Here is an 18,589-nt window from a genome sequence, read left to right on the forward strand (position 1 = left end):
AAAATAGAAAAGTATATGCAAACATCAACAAATTTACAGGCAACAACTGTAAGAACAGAGAGAGGAAGAAGGCACGTCTGGAACCTCCAAACTGCACTCAAAAGTCACAGCTGCTTCTGTCATCATGGCAGCGTTTTATGCAGAGGCTGAATTTTCCCCTGTAACCAAAGCTGAAACCAGACCCACACTGTCTCAGAGTACCCTCAAGCCCCACAGGACACAGTTACCCCAACTACTGACCCTGTCAGAGGTTTAGTGCCCTGAGTGGGAAAGCTGGAGCATTCCAGTCTAGTATTTGATTACCTCCAGAGGTGACCTACAGTGAGATGTAAGAGTGCTGTAAAATTAATTGACATGATATTCTCTCAAACCTGACCTTAAATGTGTCTAGCATTTAAATCTGAATCATAAGTCAGACAACTAACGTTACTGTGTGGCCCTGAGAGCTCTGTGTAACTCATACGTGTACCTCATGTGGTACTGAGCCCAGAAGGACACTGGCTTCAGGGAATAGGGTTGCTTTGAATTCACTTAATTTGTCCAAACAAAAAGTCAAGCATGAATCTGTTTTATGCCTTGCCTGCACTGAAATATGCTAAGGATTATACTGAGCTAGTTAAAGAATGGGCTTACAGTATATTCAAGAGACTGAGGGCCAAAAGTGGGCTTTTACTCTGAGAGCACTCATTCATGGCTTAATGCTTTCCACTAAAAAAGGAAGGACATAAATCTACAAAGAACCCACCAGATTTATCCTCAAAATAGACAGGTTTAAATTATGAAAGTACGTTATATAGTAAGGGTCTGTCAGACTTTATAAAGTGCCTTACTCAGGTCCTATATGTGACTGAAAGCTTTATTGATCTCTTCCCTAAAACCACTATAACTAAAATAAAGCTGTGGTCATATGGAGCTGTTACTCACTTCAAACTGCTGAGGCCGGCTCGGCTGGGACATGACAAAGTACTGGACGGCCAGGTTGATGTAAGCTGTGCGGTAAGAGCTGATCTTTTGGTGACCCTGAACCAGCTTATACAGCTCCAGGCACATGAGGCCTGCCACTGCGGCTGTCGTGGTGGCTATGGCAGGGATGATCCTTCCGGCAATGCGCTTACTCTGCAAAGGTGACAGTGGAACGTTCACTTTCACATCGCAGTGTTATGTAGTGGCAAGAAAATATTTCAGTTATCTTCAGTCACTTTCAGCACAATCCTAACGTGATCCAACAAATATAAACTCGTGTTTTACAACATTTCACTGGTAGAAAGAAACTTAATTCATTTACTCTGTTAGTTCTGAAGTACTTCTGAAGTTGTCTTTTTTTTTAGTATGTTTACAAGTAATTTCATGGCTTATCAGTCAATTAAGACCTGTCCCCTTGTTACGTATGGACAAATAAATCAGATAAAACATCTGAAGTTGATTCAAAGTGCTGAATTTGTATTTTATAGCTTTTCACTTCAACTTTAATATGAGGCACTTTATTGCATTATTGTTGGGTCTTTACTTTACTATATAAAGCGCCTTGAGGCTACTGTTGTTGTGATTTGGCGCTGTATAAATAAAATTGAATTGAATAGAAAGCAAAATACACCAATCACAAATTTTTAAGAAAAACTTTATAATGTACAAGGTTGTACAAGAAACCAGATTAAACTTTGCCAGAAAATATCTTTTTTTTTTTTTTTTTTGTCTGTCCCATTTGGTTCTTTAGCCGTCAGAATTGTTGTCTGAAGACCAACAAGGATACCAAATGGATTTATTTTGCCAAATGGATCATCATGGCATTGCCGTATTGGTCCATTTGATCAACTTTTGTTGTTATTATTTATTTTATTTTCAGTAGTTACAGATGAGACAGACATGATTGGGGGATAGGAAAGGGAGAAAGAAAGAGAGGAAGGAAAAGAAAAACAGAAGGGAAGAGGGACAGTGAGAAAGGGCACTTACAAAGACAAAGAGAAAAAAAAAATCTCCTGCCAGAAAATATCTAAAAGAACCTGCACAGTTCTGGAAAAAAAACATGGACATAAAGATGAACTTGTTCCAGAGTGACGGGAGGGCAAAAGTATAGAGAAGGAGAGAAACAGCTCATGATTCAGAGCATGCCACCTTATCTGTCACACATGATGGAGGCTAGGTTATTTCATGGGTAGGGATGGCTGCCAGTGGATCCGGGCCACTATTGATGATTAATGATGTGACTGCTGACAGAAGCAGCAGGATGATTTCTGAAATGTACTGGTCTATACTCTCTGCTCAGATTTAGTCACATTTTTCCAGAACTGAGTGGACAAAGCAACAAAAATTGTGTCTTAGTCCAACAAAACATGGACCTAACTGTATATACATACATATACACAATATACTGATGATGTTGCATGATGAGTATTTTTACTTTTGACAGTTACAAATATATTAGAGTCTAGCACTCATGTGGTCTTGCATTACTGATATACTGTATGTTTATTATGTATTGGTTAAATTGTGACTAAAGGAGAAGTTATTTGCAAACAAGAGGCAAAATGTGGAAATGTCTGATTACACAAGGCAAACTCTGTTTTGTCCCCCCTCTCCTAGGGGTAACCCCCCCCCCATCCATGTCTTGGCTGTGTATGTCACTGTGGCAGCTGGTACGAGGCCTGGCTCAGGTGTCACCTCCCAGGCGACAGGTAAAGTGCCGTGATTAGTTCTGCTCTGTGAACAATAGGTGAGGGGACTGTTTTTGTGGCTTTAGGGCAGGTGTGTGCAGCACCTAGGAAAAACATGACCTACAGGGAGGGGGAGCAGTCGGCAGGTCTGTTTTGTTTCATTCGCCCCTCAACTCAGCTTCATCTCTTAGATCTTTGTCCATATTTTTCATTTATTTTTACTATGTATACATACAATTAGATGTTTCACACAGTGAAAATACTGACCTTGTGACGATCAGCTGCAGGGATGTCATAGTTTTCTGCTCTCAGGTTAGATGCAGCAACAATGTAGTCCATGTGGAAATTGCTGTCATCATCCTGTATGAGTAGGAGCATTAAATATTCTTTAATTAAGATATAACACTAGGAAGCTTAATACCCATTAACAGCAATTACATCTAATGACAAAAAACAGAAGGGCAGCTTAACAGTATTAACAACATTATAAATTGCTAGTGGGACAGTTCAAAGCCATGTCCACGTCCAGTGACATACTCAGTGATGTCATTCTCTGTGCCCTCTTTGAGCTTTGCCTGCTTTGTTGTTATGTCGCTTCATTCACTCTGATATATGACTTAGTACCCTGTCAGAAAGCAGTGGAAATCAGATTCCTGTTGTGATAGACGTGGCCAGTGAGGTCATGCCTCTGCTAGTGCGGCTCTACAAAAGCTAGGAGGTGACTGTCACTCCAGGTTTGCTTTAGGGGTTGTGAGGAAGCTGCAAGCTGGCAACCTGATGCCTTTGAAACCCTCCTACACACATTCCTCTATCCACAGCCTGACCAGGGCACAGAGGGATAAAGATGAAGAGAAGCGGGTTTGGGAGTCTTGTTCTTATTCAAGACAACATTTGATATTTAGCTGACTTACCTCATGCACCTTCATTAGAGTCTCTCTTGGTTCATTGCATGTGTTATCAGAATCTCATTTAAAGTCATTTACCTTCTCTAAATTCTTTTAATAACAACCTCTACCACTCAGCAGCGGCATCTTGACCTGCTTTTACCTTTTGTTGAGCAACAGTATCTTATTCATGGGGTAATATGGTACAGCTACTTTGTGGGCAGAGTTTATTGTAAACTCGTCCATAACGGAGGTTTAGAAAAGACTTTATTATCCCCAATGTCCAGATGTTGGCTATTACAGTTATTACAGGATCCAGTCCTATCCAACAGGACATGTTAGATGCTGAGGAAAAATGTTCCAGTAGGGAGGAATAAATGAACAAATATAATGGCGCTACAAGGACATGGCTCATTTACTGCACAATTTTTTTATGCTTACAACTGTTAATTTTTATTTAAACAGATTTTGAGTTAATAGTTACACTAAGCCTTGGAGGATATAGATTTATAGTTGATTTAGAGCCTGTTCTTTTTTTCCATTTATTTTATCATTTATTAATTAAGCTACTAACCGGAGTCAAAACAGACCCAAATCAAACTTGAAACTGGACCCAAGATGTTCTACTTTGTTTTTCAAGTTGGCCAATGTGCAGCAACACCAATGTGCCACACTGAAAATTTGCTTAATTTTTAAACTTATCATGCATTTGTAATGACATAATCTGTCTTAGTTAAAGCTAAACTATTGAAATTATTCTTACCTGGCATTCAAAAGTTTACAAGTACAGAAAGACGAGAGGAAATGGAGAAAACAAATGGAACAAACTGTATGGCTGGCATCTTAAACCATGGGGTTGCCTCGTTTGAATGTGTTTTGTGGCCATGTTTCCCAGAGGATATCAAGGAAGAACATAGAGTGTGAGGGATACTGTCACTGGGAAAGTGCTGTCCTATTAAGAAAATCGCTTTACTCAAAGGTGTGACTGACTTTTAGGAAATACATTGGAAGGAAACGATTGCTTTGGGAACTGGGGATTATATCTAGTCTACCATGCCAGCCAAGTGCCAAACGTAACTTAATGTCTACAGTGACAATGTTTTATTAAGGGAAGTCTGCCTTCAGGAGTCTGTGTATGCTGTTTGACAGTCCGCAAACCAGTTCTCACATAAAAGTACACATTTTATATCTGAGTTGTCTGACTAAATAATCATTATATTGCTACAATTTTTGAAAGCAGGAGGGACGGTTTAAAAATATATAACTCTACCCTGCTAAAACTACTGTTGAATCAGCTCAGATGAAGATGTCACTATCTGCAGCTTCTCTGAAGTCTGAGGCAGAGATGTCATTGTCCTGTTGCCCTACCTTCTCAAAGTCGATGGGGTACATCTGAGCTGAGCTTTTCAGAGAGGGTGAGGCCAACTTTCCTTTCAACTCCTCAAGTCTGACCTTTTCTGTGGCAGAGAAAGAGAAAAATATGTAAAGATAAGACATGCTGGAAGAAAGCGAGTTGGTAACATAAAAAAAGATTAAACTAACTGACCAGCATCATCGCATTCACGTTTTTTCTCTTCCTCCATCTCCTTGTCAGTAACATGAATCTTCACGGAGGACTTGGGAGTGAAAGCTGGTACATGGACATTTTCTAAGATTCCTCTGATGGAGGTTAAGTCCCTTGTCCCTTTGATCCCATAGATTTGCCCATACAGATTAGCTCCAGCCATCACATACTCAATATGAGTAGTCTACAACACAACAATCACATAGTCTTGATGAAGAAGAAAATATAATGTTTTGGAAAACACATTTAACATTCTAGTTAAACACGGTCTATTACAGAAGCACTGCTGTCATGGTGAAACTGTGGAAAGGAACGTATTAAAAAAGGAGAATAGAGTCAGAACAATGTTAAAGTAGAGCAGTAATGCCAATTACTTCCCTTAATGGAATATATAGCTGCAATAATTTCTCCAGTGTTCCCAAAAATGCACTATATTGTGCATAGAGTGGCAGTAACTGCTACTTATTAAACAAGCACAATACCGTTCCATTATTTCACTTCTCTGCAATGCTGCTTTCAATTCACTGATAAGGAGAATAACATGAATTGAATGTGTCTAGAAAGCAGATTATTATCTCTCTTTTATTGCCCATATGTACCTGAGATAAGACTCAATTATATGGTCAGAGTGAGGAAGAGCCACTATCAGACAAGATAAAGAAGGAATGTGAGTGGTTATCAGTATACTGTGGTATGTTTTCTCATTACCATCTAGTATGTATATGATTGCTACTGGATGAAGAACTGGACCAGACACTACTCACATTGCTAGGATCAAAGGTCAGGGGGTGAGGGCATCTCTTGGATCCAGACCAGAAGGGCAAGCCATGAGTGGTCTTCTAAACAGAGGCAGAAGAAAATCCCTTTATCGCAACGAGTAACAGATGTAAAATCATTTCACTTTTATTCATTAAAAAAATGTATATAAATAGAAGTGTAACTTGGTGAGTAAACCTATGACTGTCATGGTGAGATCTTTGCCTTACATATAATGAAGGTGACGCTATATTCCAAACAAAAACACACAAGTAAACAGATTAGGTTTTACATTTTCAGCTTATATGATATTTAATGCATGATGACTCCAGTGCATCAGTAATTTACTGGATGAAGCCTAACACCTACTTTACTATTTAACAAAGCAAGTCAACTACCTTCAGTCACACTAATATTGTTATCAGCTGTGTGTTGACTACACAATTTGTATGTCTGATAAAGGAACAAAGGGACTTGAGAGCTTTGATGTTTCCAAATGGTCCATATGCCGAGAAAGAGAGAGTCTCCTACTGGTGGTGCCAGTTTTCACTGCAGGGGGGGGCATTGTATAGCAGCCAAAAGGCACCAACAACATTGTCCTTTTCAGAATCAGGCATGTTGTTGGCCTTCTCTTCAGGGTCAGAGGGGGCCAAAACAGTGATTTGTCCTTAAAAAGAAGGATAACACTTTCATTTAAGACTTTTTGGGGCCTCCTAAGGTTCTTTGACCAATTGTACTTTTTTCTTGTAGAGACTTAAGAATAAAGGTGACTTTAATAATGGAAATTTCTACTTGAAATCAACTTTGTTCTGGTTGTTAAGAAAAAGAGAGTTGAACCAAATAACTACATGGCCAAATTTATCAACAATTCAATTAATTGCTGTTAATTAAGCAGTTTAAGAGCTGAATATCATTTCTCTCACTAATACAGCAAATTCTATGACATGATACCTTTAAATCTCTTGTCATTTCATCTACACTCATTCAATAGTCATACATGTATACTGTCAGGTTATGTACTGATAAAGAGTGAGTTGTAAATTATTAAACAGTATTAAGCAGGGTTAGATCAAATGAGCGTAGACTCCCTTTTGAACATATAAATTGTGTGGTATAGAGCAGCGGTCTCTAACCCCCAGGGCCACGGACCGGTACTGGTCCGTGGGTAGTTTGGTTCCGGGCCACGAGAGTTGAGGCTCGGGTGTGAAATGTATGGTTTTCAGGGTTTTTATTGGTTTTTAGCGTTATTTTGTTATCGTTTTTATCGTTAACTCGGTTTTCCTGGGTCTTTTCACGTGTGTTATGAATAAATCTTATTTTTTTCTGTACCGGTACTAGTTTGATTTTGTTGTATTTATCCGCGACACCTTAAAAGCCGGTCCGTGAAAATATTGTCAGGCATAAACTGGTCCGTGGCGCAAAAAAGGTTGGGGACCGCTGGTATAGAGCGATATGGTAGAATCTCAATTTCTTTTTCGTTCTTTCTTTCTGTTTTGTTGTTATTTTTGCTGTATTTAGATGTTTAAAATAAAGCAGTCAGTCAATCCACTTCTCTCACCCGTCACTTCTTGTATTTTCTACTTTTCCAACTTGAGATGCTGTGGTGACATAGAGCACAGTAGCCGTGCAGTCATCAGTGTTGCCCGTGTACCAGCTTTGGTCAGTTTAGCTTTTGACTTTTAACTGACATTAGCTTCCTTATCATAGTTCCCCCAGAAAGTCGGTGGTCAAAACTGACTTTCAACGAGAACAATAAAACTATAACTCTTTTTACGCAACTAGGACAAAGAGAAGTATGGAGGGGAAAAAAAAGAGAGAGAACCAAAGCCAAAACCACAAATGACGCAGAGTTTCTGTATCATGTGCTGTGATGATTAGATAAGAGAAAATTTATATTTAATAATAAAAAAAATGCCATACCAAAAGCTGCATTAATAAATATTAAAACATTGCAAAACACTGCTGGAGTCCTGTTAGAAAAGAGCTTGTTAGTGTTCTAAGTCTGGGGTTAGTGAGGGTTTGTTTAGGTTGATACTGATCTGTCCACCCCCCCCACACCAAAGGTATGACAGCAACATGTGACATCGCTCTGTCTGCACGTTTCAACAGACTAAAAACCCCTCAGAGACCCTCAAAGATGTTTATCAGTAGTGCTTTTCAGGTTTTCAGCAAGGCTAATATTGCCATCTACTCCTGGGGAAATATGCTGCAGTACTCCATGAAGTGAAATGTGAAAAATGCAATTCCTATTGTTCAAATATCTCACTGTAGTGTTTAACTGTTTGGAATGCAAATATCTTACCTGCAAAACAGTGCCCCTGTGTGTTCATGGAGACAAATTACACATGTTGCATTTTTGCCATCAGGATAGTTGCTTTTTTACCTCATCAGGAGGGAAACAGTGCAGAAGCTGACAGATGTCGTTGTTAAACAGGGTCTCCCACTTGCAACGTGCCCAGTGCACACAGTCTTCCCAGGACTTTGGATGCCGTCCTCCAGCTTCCATGTCATGCAGGCTGCTCCACACTCCTCCGAGAATCTCCAAGGCCTCAGTGTCACCAAGATCTAGAGTTCGCTTTATAAATGCCGTATCCCTGTGGAAAATAGAGCAGCAATAGTTGTATTCAGTGACAGAGTAAATAATAATAATAATAATCATTGGCTGAGCAGAAAGACAAAGCGCAGGCTATCGAAAGGTAATAATAATATGTTTGATGCATTCTGTGGGTTGAACCTTCACAATAAAAGATTAGATTTTTATTTGCAACATGACTTGGCTGAAAGTAAACTTTAAAAACAACACATGTGGCATACATGACCTGCAACGTCAACCTGACTAAAGCCTTACTGGAAACCCCCCCAAAACTGTTTATACCTGTGTCACAGAAGAGAATGACTAAAAAATCTTTTGAGTGTTGTCTTGAAGGTGACTCAAAGGGGGGATTTCTCTGAGTGTTTCGACTCATAGGCAGGAGAAGACAGTGTTGAGTAAGTTTATCAGGTGCTGGTCAGTACAACTCGAAACCCACACATTGGTAGTTCTTGCGCCATTAATATGCGCTCGCTCAGGAAACAAAAAACATGCCTGAACAGGAACATGCATACTCATAGTTGTACACAGAACTGTATGGGTGTGGCATTAAAACAGCAGCAACAAAAAAAACTTTCTTTCCATAACCTCATGAACTATGACTTAATATTTGCTGGACTATGACATGTAGCTGATCTGTCTCATAAAAATGCCCAGAAAACTTTTCCAGGATTGCGCTAGAAGGAGGGCTGGGAAAAACTGGTTATCTTAGTAGACAAGCGCTCTTATCTCTAAAAAACTGTGCAATATGAAAAATTTGAATGGTTGTTTAAACTCACAAGCACCATTTTTGCTCTAGGCCCAGTTTTTGCTTCCATATAGAAACAAGAAAGAGAGTAAATGCTTTTACTGTCGCAGCAGATTAAGCTGAATCTCACTAAAACAAACAGAGACAAATCTCAAAACATGGCTGGATTAGGATGGCTCCGAGCCTCAGTACTCAGACACAGTTTCGACCTGGAAGCTTAAATCTGCCTTTGATGGCACTTCTGTGTGTTATAATTAGGTCAATGCATTATGTAAAGCTTGATACAGTGGTTATTAAATTTTAAAGATTAGCCATGTACTTAAATCTTACAATTAAAATCCAGCAGATTCACTGATTCATCCATTTCACATAATATAGCACTCTTTCCTGTCATCTAATCTCTTTTTAAAAAATTGATGGATGGTTCCTAAACCACAAAGCCTCTAATTATCAAAGAATGCATCTATTATTAGTAGAAAACTGTGTTAGAGCTGCTGTGGATTATACATTACAGAGAGGAGACTTGGCAAGACAGACTGTTTATGTAATTTCTTACAAGGGCTTTACTGCTGAAAGCCAACCAAATGTTTTCCTGTTAATAAAACTAAATAACGAGCTTGAACCACTTCATTAGCTGTTTTGTAGGTGTGCTGGAATGCTTTGTAAGAAAGTGGAAAAGCATTGTAAAATGACCACGCTAAGTAACACCAGACTGGTGAAGACACCGTCTCACTTTTGGCGCCAACACAGGAAAATCGCATGAGGATGGTATCATTGTATCTTACCTCAAGAAGAAATTTACATTTTCAGGTGTCTGTTTGAACAGCCCTTCAAACTGGTCCCTCGCCCACTGAAACAATTACAAGACCACATTAGTGAAAAAAGAATAAATAACACAATAAAAAAGACTTTCTTTTGCAGAGCACTGTGCAAAAGAAAGTCTGCAGTCATTTCAAATGTTTTGGTCATTGTTATGTTTAAGAGCTAATATGAATTTTAACAGCATTACCTCAGCAGGTCTTGGGTGGAGTCTGCATTGTACTGATTTTGGTGATACCCTGATTTTATCTAGCACTAATGACACTTTTTAATATCACACAGAACAATCCCAATTCTTTGTGCTAATTACTAAACTATATGCCAATAATACATAGGGACTGGTCATCTGGTATTGGATGCAATAAATTCCCATTACAACAAAAGTGAATACAAAGCTGAACAACTTGATTTTATACCTGCAATGTGTGCTCAATGCGGTGGGGGAAGTTCTTGAGAGTACACAGTGGGATAGCATTGCTAGAATTTGATTTAGCGGGTCCATAAGACTCCGTCAGGTGAGGAACCACCACCAGGGTGTGACCTTTGGTCCCTAGAGTGCCCCCCTCCAGCATTGGCTTCTGGTGTTGCACACAGCGTCCATCAAGATAGACCCCTGACCATCAAAAACAGTGGGTTAAAGCTTAGAAATGTACATGTACAGTCTTTATGCTTACTGTAAATATAAACTGTGAATGTTTTTATATCATTTCTATAGACTGCAAAATAATTTTTATACTTGACATCTTATATATAGACTGAAATACTGTATATATATATACAGTGGCTTGCAAAAGTATCCGGCCCCCTTGAACTTTTCAACATTTTGTCATATTACAGCCACAAACATGAATCAATTTTATTGGAATTCCACGTGAAAGACCAATACAAAGTGGTGTACACGTGAGAAGTGGAACGAAAATCATACATGATTCCAAACATTTTTTACAAATAAATAACTGAAAAGTGGGGTGTGCGTAATTATTCAGCCCCCTGAGTCAATACTTTGTAGAACCACCTTTTGCTGCAATTACAGCTGCCAGTCTTTTAGGGTATGTCTCTACCAGAGACTGAAATTCTTGCCCATTCTTCTTTGCGAAACAGCTTCACAACTGTCCTGTGACGGCCTCAGAGGTTGTCTAAGAGAATATTGGGGGCAACAACACCATGAAGTCCAAAAAACACACCAGACAGGCCAGGGATAAAGTTATTGAGAAATTTAAAGTAGGCTTAGGCTACAAAAAGATTTCCCAAGCCTTGAACATCCCACGGAGCACTGTTCAAGCGATCATTCAGAAATGGAAGGAGTATGGCGCAACTGTAAACCTACCAAGACAAGGCCATTGACCTAAACTCACAGGCCGAACAAGGAGAGTGCTGATCAGAAATGCAGCCAAGAGGCCCATGGTGACTCTGGACGAGCTGCAGAGATCTACAGCTCAGGTGGGGGAATCTGTCCATAGGACAACTATTAGTCGTGCACTGCACAAAGTTGGCCTTTATGGAAGAGTGGCAAGAAGAAAGCCATTGTTAACAGAAAACCATAAGAAGTCCCATTTGCAGTTTGCCACAAGCCATGTGGGGGACACAGCAAACATGTGGAAGAAGGTGCTCTGGTCAGATGAGACCAAAATGGAACTTTTTGGCCAAAATGCAAAACGCTATGTGTGGCGGAAAACTAACACTGCACATCACTCTGAACACACCATCCTCACTGTCAAATATGGTGGTGGCAGCATCATGCTCTGCGGGTGCTTCTCTTCAGCAGGGACAGGGAAGCTGGTCAGAGTTGATGGGAAGATGGATGGAGCCAAATACAGGGCAATCTTGGAAGAAAACCTCTTGGAGTCTGCAAAAGACTTGAGACTGGGGCGGAGGTTCACCTTCCAGCAGGACAACGACCCTAAACATAAAGCCAGGGCAACAATGGAATGGTTTAACACAAAACATATCCATGTGTTAGAATGGCCCAGTCAAAGTCCAGATCTAAATCCAATCCAGAATCTGTGGCAAGATCTGAAAACTGCTGTTCACAAACGCTGTCCATCTAATCTGACTGAGCTGGAGCTGTTTTGCAAAGAAGAATGGGCAAGGATTTCAGTCTCTAGATGTGCAAAGCTGGTAGAGACATACCCTGAAAGACTGGCAGCTGTAATTGCAGCAAAAGGTAGTTCTACAAAGTATTGACTCAGGGGGCTGAATAATTACGCACATCCCACTTTGCAGTTATTTATTTGTAAAAAATGTTTAGAATCATGTATGATTTTCGTTCCACTTCTCACGTCTACACCACTTTGTATTGGTCTTTCACGTGGAATTCCAATAAAATTGATTCATGTTTGTCGCTGTAATGTGACAAAATGTTGAAAAGTTCAAGGGGGCCGAATACTTTTGCAAGCCACTGTAGGCTATAATAACATTTGTATAATTCGTTATTTTTACACCAATACCTCATTTTTTAAATACCCGTGCCCCATATTTTTACATCTCTTTTCTTATTCATAATTAGAGTCTTCTTTTGCACACCATGGGTATGTGGGTATGTCCTGAACCTATGGGGATATTAACAATAAAGATGACTTTGACTTGTAATTTCATTTTATAATATAGTGACAGTAAGTGTCCTCACTGGCTTCCACGTTGTCAAGCGCTGCAGCCACTCCATCGAGGCCCATGAAGAAGCAGTAGTCGTATACTCCTTCACTGTCAGCATCCAGGCGATTCTGGTGCGCTGTGATTCTCATCTGTGGGTTTATGTCACACGCAGCTCTGGCTGCAACTTCTGATTTAGGTTTCTGCCAATTGACAAACGCACAAAAATGGGAAAGTTAGTCTGTGACATAACGTATGTGAACAAGAAAAGGTATTAAAAACAAAATGATAATAAAGAGTTAATCGATTCAAGATGAATATCTAGCTTTGTTTTGATAGAGCCGCTTAGGAAACTACTCCAAGAAATCAGCAAACCCCTAAAGAAGAAATCATTGGTAATTAAAAATCCATCGGGTGCTTATAGTTATTGCACTGTAAAGGCACACATTCAGAATATCTGTATTCCGAATAGCGTGCCAGAATTTCTTTTGTTAGCATACCCCAAAGCTTCACTTTACTATTATACATTTTTTTCAGTGGCAGCTGTTTACTCTAATGAGAGATTAACTGCCTGATATAGTCCCAAAATATGCCATGAAATAAAACAATTACAAGTGTTGGAAAATGGCAGCTATGTGGAAACTAAAACAAGCCATCTCAGGCTGTAATAATACCTTCATCACAAGCCTCTCCTGTAAGTAAAGCCCTGTTAACTTGCAGAGATGTGCTATGATACTTTTTCACATTTTTCACTACAGAATTGTGATACAATGTACTGTGTGGCTTCTCACCCCGATATCACGAGTCCTGAACAGGAATTGGCGGTTCAAGTTGGATCTTTCTATTGAGTCCATGTCTGTTATGGTGATGTGTCCATCATCTCCTGCTCCAAGCCCCATAAGAGCAAAGTTTTTAAGAAGCTCACAGCCGATAGCACCAGCTCCAACCTTGAAAATAACAGGAAAAAAATGAAATTGTCAGATGTGTTTTACAATGTTGCAGAAAGTCATTCATCTGTTGTTGCTCATTACTACATAGAGATTAGGCATTCAGTAGCTCCTGTACTTCCTGATATCTTGCAGAGTTTGTGACAAAAATAAAAGAAATGCATACACTGTCTCCCTCAAAAATGTTAGCCCAGCACAAAATCACACTTTTAAAGGAAACAGGGAAAGTGCCAAGTACTGTTAAAGAGCCCCTATACAAAGATGCCAGGAAATGCCACCTGAATCACAGCTTTTTCCTGAATGTGCCATCATTTACACCAGACAAGATCAAAGAAAAACACACATGGAGTTTCTGCATTACAGTGCAGAGTGTGCCCTCTGTTGGACAAATATCAAATCAGTCCTCACCAGGAAATACTTCTGCCGTTGAAGCTTCTCCTGGAACGCGGAGCCAAACACAGCAATCTGTCCATCATACCTTGTGCCGTTCTTTGAAAAAGAAAAGAGACAGATTAAATGCACCTTAATGCTGTTCATATCAGTCAAATGGAGAGCTTGTTTGATAGCCCGGGAATCTATATTTTAAAGGTATACCATCGCAAATGAGCATTCTGTCCGCTGATGCTTTTCCTCAGGCAGGCACTCCAGTGCATCAAAATATAGCCACTGCTGAAGAGGTGTGAATTTCCTACTGCATGCCTGCAGGAATATTACAAAAGGCACACAATACTCGGTCAACTCAGCTAAATACAAATGTTATTTATTAACAGTAATAGTTTATGATGAGTGAACCCCCCCCCCCACCCCCCCTTCCCAAAAGATGAACATTTTCAGGCATGTATTCAGACATCACCTTAATGACTTCCTGAGCAGCCAAGCCTCCTATGAAAGCATTGATGGGAGCCAAATCCCCCTGGGCTGTGTACGACAGGCTTTGTACTGTGACCTCATCTAGCTCTTCCAGTTGTGCGACTTCATTCAGCTCTCTCACTATGGTTAGCAGGTAATCTGCATCGGACTGTAGAAGCACCAACAAGTGAGTGGAAACAGTCCTGTAAATTGCTTTAATGGTTAAACTACAACACCATAGCTGGATTTACAGACCTGGGACCAGAGACCAGGGAGTCGCTTTTCTTTCTTCACAAAGCTATGGAGTGCTTGGAAAGCCAAGTGCAGGGTCTTATGCCGAGATATTTTTCCAAAGTCGTTCATTACCAGCAGATCATGGTCCTGTAAAGCCTCACTCAGTGGTTTCTGCAATTAAAATGAGATTATTTCATTAACAATGGATTTATTGTTTAAAAGCTAAAGTAGAAACAAAACGCTTGGACCTACAAAATTTAGCAGGACTGGCTGTTTAACCTCATTCACCACTCCACCCCGTTCATACTCAGAAAAGGCTGAAGTGTCACCAATGCTGAAGGAATACGGGCCTAATGATTGAGATGACAAATGACAAAGGTTTTTATGGTAAATTGAAATTAAAAAAGTTAAAAGCAGATTTACTGAAAAATAATACAAACCCAATGCTGAAAATATAAAACTATAATGACTGCAGATGACTTACAGATAAAGAAGAAAAAGAAAAAATCTCTAATTGCATCAGATTTTTAGAGTAGTGATCGTCATAGAGGTTGAAAATGTCATGAAAAGAAAACTTGAGGAAAGAAATTGCCATCTTTGGTAAAAAACAAACAAACACTGACCCCGGACTTTAATTCCCACGGGGCCCATATTGTTTAGTTCTGTCATGCCTTGCACTTCAGAAAAAATAACTTTATCGCCATCTGAGAGTCCGTGCTTCTGGTCATCTGTGCAGATCACCACTCCAGGATTATCCTAAAATAAAGACATGCTAACTGTCAATTCTTAAGCCTGTTAAGTAAACCTATTTGCAACACTTCTTGGACAATCTGGTTCAAGGATTGTTAGTCATTAAAATGGTCAGAGTTTGAAAGCATATCTTGGATTCACTTAGGGTTCCTCTCATAGGATCTGTTATACACATTACACAGAAATAAATGCAGTACCAGGATTTCAAAATGTATGGCTGGATCTGCAATTTAGCATTAGCACAAAATAAAATGGAAAGTTTTACCTTAGAGATAGATTGTATCATCACTGATGCAGGCATCTCTCCATCCCGGTCCAAGACCTCAAATTTCTCCCCAAAGTCACAGAACAGCTGACTGCAATTGAGAGTTTTCTCTTGATTGTTCCATAATGTTGATTTAATACATGTTCGAGAGTTTATCTTACCCACAGAGTCCCTTGGTGTCTGCCACAATGAACTTAATTCCATGTGAATGACACAGCTCCCCAAAACGCTTCTGATCCTCCAGTGAGGAGTCAGTGAGGACCACTACCTGTAAAAACATAGCCCCCCTACTCAGAAAGGTGTTTTTTGCTTGATGTGCACTATGATTTGGCCTTGATGAATTGAATATTAATTTAATGAAGGGCAGAAAGTTTCTTGGTTCCAGAAACTTTAAAAAAAGATTATTTTAACCTTAGTGGACATCAGCACAGTATTATTGGGAAAAAGATTAAAATACCTGATATTGCAGAAGAAGGTTTTCATCTAGTGGTCCAGTATAGTGTTCCACAACCACATGCGGGTTTAAAACTGCCAACTGTTGTACCGAGCATGCAGCCCGGTTCTGACCAAGATGAGACTCCTTCAGGAAAAACTGTTGGGAACAATTAAAATTAAAGACAAAACAATCTCAACCAAGGACCATCCATCCATCCATCCATCTATCCAGCCATTCTCTTCCACTCATCCCCCCACTCTGAATTGTATAAATGAAAGAAAATAAATGAATGGATGACCATCATCAGTAAACTGAGTTTGCTCAGCAGTAATTCTGAGCAAGTTTTGCCTGTGTCAAGCCTCAAGAGTGAAAGAGAAATCTCTAAATGTATCGGGTGTTTCCCAGTGCATGATAAAGAAGGCGGGTGTCCTCACTCGTGAAAAGAAAAGCAAAACTAAATGTGCACAATCATTTGATCACTTAACATTGAAATATTGAGGATTTATTTAATCATGGAATAATATCAGTGCCACAGTTTCATCCTAATAACAGTCTAATAACATTTGAAAAGAAAAAAAGGTTTGAAAAAACAAAAATCCCATTGCCAGGATCACAATCAGCTCGGTTTAGTAACCCTTCATCACACAGGCTTCCTAAAGTTTGTTGTATATTTATGTGTTTATGCAATCAGCTCAAACGCATCCCTCTTGGATACCTGAGATGACAGGTCGATCCATGTTGTCATTCCTTCGTCCTGGACAGTGACATGTTTAACTCCGGACAGGACCACATTCTTGGCTATTTCTACTCCCAGACCTTTCATTCCTGCTATGAGGACCTTGGCTGAGCCCATTCGGTGCATCGCCTCATGGCCCAGAACATAACTGTGCAGATTAAAGAACACACAGTGTCATAAGTCATTAAAAAAATTTAAATACCAGCAATCATTCATTTTTTTAGACGATACCGCCGGTCACTTTTTGGCAGGTGTGCACTTTTTGGCACAACATCGCTGGTACTTACAGTTGTCGGGAGTAGAATCCTTCATCGATTTCAGAGATTTCTGACATTTTATAAAAGTAGTTGAAGGCAAATCTGTGAGAGATTAGAGAAAGAACTGTCCAGTCAAAACCCGGAACTGAATGTAAACCGGTTGTGACAAAAAGAAAAGAAAAAAACGCAGCTGTTTTCAGGAAAGTATTTCAGTTTCGATTCAGTCTCTGCAAGGTCCCACCAAGAATCGCTTTCTGTAACGGCCACTAGAGGGCGACTCGAAACTTTGTAACCTTTGTCCCTCTGTAACAACTTAGTGTTGGGTAACAATAAAAGTTTCTCACTTTTTCATGTTTTCTACTGCGAGTAGGAAAGTGCAGGTGAATTATTTATGATTCTCTGGCTGAATTTCTCTTTAGCTCTAGTTTTTCTGTGCTCACCTTAAATCTGAGTATCAAATATTTGTCTAAAAGCAGGATTTAATACATAAACGTTCATGTCCTTAATGAAACTCACAGAATCCCCTCATGCATCAATAAAAGTAGACTTATAGCTAAAGCAGGACATAACTTCTATCCTGGAGTCTGAAGTTAAATGTATGTAACTGATTAGGAAGAAAGAACAAATGCAAAAAAAAAAAAAAAAAAAAAAAAATAGAAATAAAAATGGTTTGTCAAAAAATATGTCTGAAGGTAAATTTTAGCATTACTATGGTGACAGTAACAAAAACACACACTAGTATTGCGTAATGTCTATGTCATAATTTTCTATAATCTTAGTCTCACAGTCAAAGAAAAAAAAAAACAACTGTATGTAGTACTGTATGTGTAGGATGGACCAAAAGTGACTCATTATTATCATCAGACAGAGAAATAAACAGGCTACCAGGGTAACTACGGTGTGACTGGGGAATACACAAGATTAGCAAATAATAATTTTTAAAAAAGCTGTTAGGATGTCCAAATTTTTGAAGTAATAGATGAAATCAATTGACAACACCAACTTTCAGATGATACAGTTTCAAAAAATCTGTTTATAACAATGACTTGGACACAAAATAATAAATTAATAATGTGAAAATACAGATGAAGTAAGTTATTCGGCCTATGTTCCACTTCCAAAATTGTAGGTTTACTTTTATTTTCTCACTAAGAACTGTTAATTAATATCTCACGTGATACAAACATTTGTAATAATAATGATAATAATACTAATAATGATGATGATAATAAAAAGTTTGAATACTCTTACTTTAAACAGTCTTCTGGGGATTTAATATCTGGAAACATTCTTTCTTGGCTACAAAATAGATTTTTTCCTTGTATGGGCCAAATCCAAATCTAAACTGCAGTGAGCTCTAAGTCTGTTTGCTTGCCCCAAGTCTTATGAGTCAGGTTGTCAGACACACAGATGTAAGCTGAGGAGCAAACATGATGTCCTTACCACTATTGTTTTTGGCAGATTGTTTGATTAGTCTCTCACTCTCCAGCAAGTCCTTGTGGAGTTAAAAAAAA

General features: G+C 39.2%; 1 protein-coding gene across 1 annotated transcript in view; it reads right to left on the minus strand.

The window, feature by feature from the left end:
- uba7 (ubiquitin-like modifier activating enzyme 7) overlaps positions 1-17,194 on the minus strand; it is a 35,097-nt gene extending 17,903 nt beyond the window's left edge. Inside the window, exons 1-21 of the mRNA XM_063472963.1 lie at positions 17,106-17,194; positions 16,798-16,966; positions 16,104-16,238; positions 15,808-15,914; positions 15,647-15,737; positions 15,255-15,387; positions 14,884-14,981; positions 14,653-14,802; positions 14,402-14,566; positions 14,143-14,247; positions 13,957-14,037; positions 13,393-13,548; positions 12,639-12,804; positions 10,429-10,625; positions 9,979-10,043; positions 8,239-8,449; positions 5,864-5,938; positions 5,082-5,283; positions 4,904-4,992; positions 2,919-3,011; positions 925-1,116 (exon numbers count right to left, since the gene is read on the minus strand). Coding sequence (XP_063329033.1) covers positions 925-1,116; positions 2,919-3,011; positions 4,904-4,992; positions 5,082-5,283; positions 5,864-5,938; positions 8,239-8,449; positions 9,979-10,043; positions 10,429-10,625; positions 12,639-12,804; positions 13,393-13,548; positions 13,957-14,037; positions 14,143-14,247; positions 14,402-14,566; positions 14,653-14,802; positions 14,884-14,981; positions 15,255-15,387; positions 15,647-15,737; positions 15,808-15,914; positions 16,104-16,238; positions 16,798-16,966; positions 17,106-17,152 — 2,727 coding nt within the window. The 5' untranslated portion in view covers positions 17,153-17,194. The remainder of the gene's footprint in view (positions 1-924; positions 1,117-2,918; positions 3,012-4,903; positions 4,993-5,081; positions 5,284-5,863; positions 5,939-8,238; positions 8,450-9,978; positions 10,044-10,428; positions 10,626-12,638; positions 12,805-13,392; positions 13,549-13,956; positions 14,038-14,142; positions 14,248-14,401; positions 14,567-14,652; positions 14,803-14,883; positions 14,982-15,254; positions 15,388-15,646; positions 15,738-15,807; positions 15,915-16,103; positions 16,239-16,797; positions 16,967-17,105) is intronic.
- Between the last annotated feature and the right edge of the window lie 1,395 nt (positions 17,195-18,589).

Source organism: Pelmatolapia mariae, linkage group LG5, assembly GCF_036321145.2.
Source record: "Pelmatolapia mariae isolate MD_Pm_ZW linkage group LG5, Pm_UMD_F_2, whole genome shotgun sequence".
Lineage (NCBI taxonomy): Eukaryota > Metazoa > Chordata > Actinopteri > Cichliformes > Cichlidae > Pelmatolapia > Pelmatolapia mariae.